The sequence below is a fragment of the Danio aesculapii genome, chromosome 20, assembly GCF_903798145.1.
Source record: "Danio aesculapii chromosome 20, fDanAes4.1, whole genome shotgun sequence".
NCBI classification, from domain to species: domain Eukaryota; kingdom Metazoa; phylum Chordata; class Actinopteri; order Cypriniformes; family Danionidae; genus Danio; species Danio aesculapii.
The window spans coordinates 42,925,474-42,931,473 of NC_079454.1; the positions used below are offsets into that span (position 1 = coordinate 42,925,474).

Sequence of the window (6,000 nt, forward strand, 5' to 3'; positions counted from 1 at the left end):
ATCCGAACTAACCCTGCATTTGTCCACCTCATAGCAGATTTTCAACCCGAGATGCTGAGATCACACTTTTATTGGGGCAAATTGTGGTTTCAAGTGCACAACAGGTTTTCTGTGGCCACAGCACTGGAATGAGTGTTGCAGATCGAGAGAATTCCTCAGGCGCCGGAGAGCTCTGCTGATTGATGGACACTCGCAGCACAAGACAAAAGAGCCAAAGTGTGCATTTCTCCTCAAGACCTTTCAGTCACAGTGATGAAGTGAATCCTGACTTCCACAGAAAGACCATTCGTAATGCTCACTGCAAGCAGCCAGGCATTGACCAACATCTGAAAGACGCGTTGTACAGAATCTGACATGAAAGCATTCATATTTCCAAATCACTGTGCTTCTAGTATTTTTTTTTTAATTGCTCACTGCTAACGAACATGGATCAGTGAGTACTTTTACATGGACTTTAATACTCCAATTTATTAAGACAATACTCTGATTAAGAGTCTAACATGTACTCGTCGCCAGTGGTGTATTAGTTTGTGCGTAGACACATGCACTCCAGTGCTCACAGCGACCCGAGTTTGATTCCCGCCTTGTGGTCCTATGCTGATCCTTCCCCTCTCTCAGCTCCCCATGCTTTCATAACAATACTCTCTACTGTCCTATACAATAAAAGTGAAAAACCCTAAAAAATAATGATAAAAAAATAAATAAATAAAAAAGAGTCTACCATGTAAACAGCGATTTTTGATGACCCTAATCCGACTAAAGTCATAATCGAACTATACAGAAATTGAATTAAGATGTGGAGTATTCCTATTTAAGTGGCATTAGCCGCATTTCCACTATCGGGCCAGTGCAAGCCAGGGCTTTAATCGGGCCAGGCCGGGCCAATAGCCCGGGAGGTTGAGAAATGAGGCCGAAATCATGTCGCGTTTCCACTGTCGGGCAAGTTGCTCGCAGCGCGTCACGCAAACACCGCCCCCAGAACGTCCCCCGAATCAAACGTCACACAACCCGTCACACAACCCACCCACTTCAGCGGGAACAAAAAACTCAAATTATAACCACAAACACAACCTGGCATCACTACGAGAGCTGGAAGATGGAGAACACCGAAGCGATTACTTTTTTACTGTTTGTGGTCTGTTGGTGTAAGGCCAGACAGCGATCCCTGGATAAGGACATTCGAGTTCGGCGGCATTTACTTCGAACACAGATTTTGGCTGCAAGGCTAGCGCGATAGCAAAACAAATGTAAGGGAAGAAAGCATCTTGTCTCCTCTTTACCTGACAGGAAAACTCCGCCTTTGTATGTAACCCCGCCCCGAAGCCCCAGTTGGCCCTCCTTGGCCCAAGGTATTCGGCGGGCCCGATTACGCCCCGGAAGTGATAGTGTAAACGCGACTGGCCTTGGCTCGCCCTGGCTCGCTCGCTTTAGGCGCGATAGTGGAAACGCGGCTATTATTGTAGCGAAGTTCTGACATCAAAGAGCTTAGAACGACCAAGAGGCGACACTCAATAGAACGTTCCATTGCAACAGCAAGCCCAGCAACAGCCCCGGATTCCACCATTTTGGAGTGAAAGCTATCGGCTGTCCATTGGATCTTACTGCTGTCGCGATGGCAAGCAGCTGCTTTGTTTTTTATTTATTTATTTAAAGAGCGCATTAAAGCTGAGATACAACCTGAAAGACGACAAAACAGCACTTACTATGACAATCATCAGCACTTTTAACAGTTTTTTTTACAGACTTATAATATGGTGTTGTTCTATTGAAGTTTTCATTCCAAAATGGCGGCCGCGCCATCTAGTGGCTGTTACCTAAATTGCACTAGAGTGTCGCCTCTTGGTGATTCTATGCTCTTTGCTGACATGTAAACATCTTAATCAAACTCTTACAGTTTTGTGGTACTATCGCTATGCGTTTTGAGACGTGATGCACACAGCAGGTTTCAGACATTTTTATGATAAACAAATGTGAATGAGAATGAGCAAGAGAGCACATTTTTGATGCAAGCGGGAAACGATGACTATACTGAGATTTCTGGAAGAAATGGACATTATAAAATGCCTTGACTTTGAAGTATGTTGAGTGAGCATGAAGAAAAAGTTAGTAAATGAAATGGCAGAGGTGGCTTGTGCTTGAGAATTTTTATCTGCACAGTGTTAGAAATTAACTAAGGAGGGCGGGGCTTAGCGAAGGGTTACTGTTGCTACGCCTGTCCAGCTTTCGCCTGGCACATCTTTTACAATGTGTATGCGCCGGTGTCAAACATTGCCAGAGATATTATTAGTCATTTTTGGTGAACAGGTGAGATATCCGCGAAAGCCAGACAAAAAAGGACTGCTGTATGCATTACAGGGGTATATTCAAGACATAATAGGCAACCAATTAGAGAATAATTCAATCACAAATTGAAGCTAGCTTAGCCTAGCCGCCTCATACGCTGACCATTCAACAGCTTAGTTCGTGCTCAGCAGGAGAGGTGAAGTTTAAAAATAACCTAATAATAACTAATTAAACCGTGATTTCTCTATTTTTAGCCAAAAAGCCTGATAGACTAATGTTGAGTCAGTGTTTTCTTTGCCTCTCCATATTTGACTACAAAACAAATTAAATAAAAAAAAACAAGGTTCATCAAACAATCAATATTTTCACTATTATTAACATGAAATCATTGATTTAAGTAAAAAAAAAGTCTTAATATATGTGCACAACATGACAAAGCTGAACAAATTACTGCTAGGTTTCAACAGCAAATCAAAGGATAATATATGTTGTGTAAAACCTGATATAGCTCAAACATGCTACAAGTTAAAATACCACATGCAATTAGATAAACACAACAAATTATACATTCATATCATTCATATATTCATTTTCTTTTCGGCTTAGTCCCTTTTATTAATCTGGGGTTGCCACAGCGGAATGAACCGCCAGCTTATCCAGCATATGTTTTACGCAGCGTATGCCCTTCCAGCTGCAACCCATCGCTGGGAAACACCCATACACACACTCATTCACTACCTTCAGGCTGTGAGGCGATGGTTCTAACCAATGAGCCACCATGCCGCCCTCTCAAAGGGATAGTTCACCCAAAAATGAACATTCTGTCACTGTTTAGTTTTGTGTCCTTTACCTTGCAGCGCATTTGAGCTTTCTTGGCCACCAAAGAGACTGAAGATTACATTATTTTTAAATCACTATGCAACTAGTAAATTAACAAAGAAATCTGCTCACAGCTCATGAACACAAAACAGAAGTTGCATTGCCTCTCTATAGCTGATGACATTGACAAATCAAAATCTTAAAAATATCCAGTATATCAAATGATCTGGATTGACTTTTAACTCGAATACAGATGCATACATGTGAGCTGGCAAAGATCTAAAAAGGATAGTTCACCCAAAAAATAAACATTTATTTACTATTTACTCATCCTCAAGTGGTTCCAAACCTTGATGAGATTTGAAAAATGTTGGAAACTGCTAACCATTGACTTCCATGATAGAAAAAAGAAATACTATGGAAGTCAATGGTTGCTAGTTTCTAACTTTCTTCAAAATATCTTCTTTTTATTTTCAACAAAAAAAAAATCTCAAGCTGGATTGTGTCAAAAAGTGAAGGGAGAGTAAATGATGACAGAATTTTCGGTTTTTGGGGAACCATCCCTTTAATAAATGTGCACAGCAAGATAAGCTGAATAATGCTAGGATACAACAGCAAATCCAAATGCATCCGTATTAATTTCTCTAACCTGTTGCAAGAAATTGTTGTAGAAAATCTGACATGAAAGCATTAATAACACTACGCATAATAAATCACTATACAACTAGTAAATATACCACCCCACTCACTCCTCATGAACACAAATCAGAACTCAGAAATCAGTCAATCCAAAACCATATTAATACAAGATTTATCAAACGATCAGGAGTCTAGAACCGAACAAAACAATGCAGAGAGTTTGATTAAAGGGACAGTTCACCCAAAAAATTTAAATTCGGTCATCATTTACTCACGCTTCACTTGTCAAAAAAAACGTTTGAGTTTCGTCCTTCTGTTGAACGCAAAAGAAGATATTTTGAAAAATGTTTAACACAGGTGCTTATTCACTTAATAGATACCAGTTTAAAACATTCTTCAAAATATCTTCTTTTGTGTTTAACAGAAAAAAGAATCTCAAACAGGTTTGTGACAAGTTAAAGATGAGAGTAAATGATGACAGAATTTTGAGTTTTCAGGGAACCATCGCTTTAATAAATGTGACAAGCTGATTTCTGCTAGGATGCAGAAGCAAATCCAAATGCATCTGTATTAATTTCTCTAACCTGTTGCAGGAAAGTGTTGTAGAGAATCTGACATGAAAGCATTAATAACACTACGCATAATAAATCACTACACAACTAGTAATTATAGCAAACCCACTGACTCCAAATCCAAAACCATATTAATAAAAGATTTATCAAACACTCAAGAGTCTAGTACAGAACGAAACAATACAAAAAGTTTGATTAAAGGGACAGTTCACCCAAAAATCTAAATTCGGTCATCATTTACTCACGCTTCACTTGTCACAAACCTGTTTGAGTTTCTTCCTTCTGTTGAATGTAAAAGAAGATATTTTGAAAAATGTTGGAAACCCCATTGACTTCCATAATTCCCACTATTTTATTGACATAAATTAAAAAATTTTCAAAGTATCTTCTTCTGTGTTCAACAGAATAAAGAAACTTATAAAGCTTTGGAAGCACTTTAAGTGAGTAAACAGTGAGTAAATTTTTAATTTTGGGTCAACTATCCCCTTTAATACATGTGCACAACATGAGAAAATTGAAAAGATGTCTGCTAGGATGCAACACAGTAAATTTAGTTATTTACTAAATAATTATAATAATAGTAAAAACTAAAAGAATTAAATAAAGCAGGACTTGCATCGACTCTCCATCCATAATGACAATCCAAAATCTTTTTTTCCTTCTAGATTAAATAATAAATAGCTGAATAAATCGCTGGAATACAAAAATAAACATAGCGACATTTATTAAACGCATAATTCACCCCAATAGGAACGTTTCCAAAGCGTTTTCTCACACTCAAGTGGTCTATTAAGATCATTAATTAATAAATCTACACAGCATGACAAAGTTGAACTGGTTTCAGCTAAGGATGCAACGGCAAACACTTCGACATACCTGTTAAAGACTTTCTTCATCCTCTGAAAAAGCGATGGAGTCGAAGCGCTGACGCTTTCTGGAGGAAGGGTCTCAATAGTGGTGACAACATGGTTCTGGTGCTCGGGCATCATCTCTAAAGCTGAAAACTAAAGCGATCGATCAGTAAAAGCGCTGCTCATTCCTAAGGCTTTGGTTATTCCGGGCAGCTCCAGCTCTCCATGCCGCAGGTGAGGATATAAACAGGTGGATGGATGAATGGTAGGATGAATGATTGTATGTCCGGTCAGTGGTGGAGGTGGATGCTGGAGGATCTTATAAGACGCTGGATGTCACTGTTATTGTGGTCCTGGTCCTCTGTTTGGTTTCTGAGCAGATGTTCGCGGGGTTTCGGTGCGCATTTTCTGGACGCCAGAGAAGGACTGCCGTGATTATTGGGGAGGCGGTACGTTTTTAGGGTGAATTGGAGATCTTGGCCGCTGGAGGGCGCTGTTGTACACCGACGCGCTTCTGAGAATGAGAATGAGATTGAATAAAAATCTGGATTAAGTAAATAAATGTAGCAAGATTTATTAAATAGATAAATCAGCCAAATATGAACGTTTCTTCGCCGTTTTCTCACACTAAAGCGGTCTAAAGGTTTATTAAATAATTCAATTCAATTCACCTTTATTTGTATAGCGCTTTTACAATGAAGATTGTGTCAAATCTGCTGCACATAGAAGATTATAGTAAATTGAAACAGTGTCAGTTTAGTTTTCAGTGTTTAAGTTCAGTTCAGTTAAATAAAAGCCGATATACCCACTGAAGAATGTTGAAAACCAGCAGCCTA

General features: G+C 39.1%; 1 protein-coding gene across 1 annotated transcript in view; it reads right to left on the minus strand.

Annotated features, from left to right (window-relative positions):
* The window catches only part of slc35f1 (solute carrier family 35 member F1), a 212,501-nt gene extending 206,926 nt beyond the window's left edge, over nt 1-5,575 (minus strand). Inside the window, exon 1 of the mRNA XM_056445616.1 lies at nt 5,190-5,575. Coding sequence (XP_056301591.1) covers nt 5,190-5,302 — 113 coding nt within the window. The 5' untranslated portion in view covers nt 5,303-5,575. The remainder of the gene's footprint in view (nt 1-5,189) is intronic.
* Nucleotides 5,576-6,000: the final 425 nt, after the last annotated feature.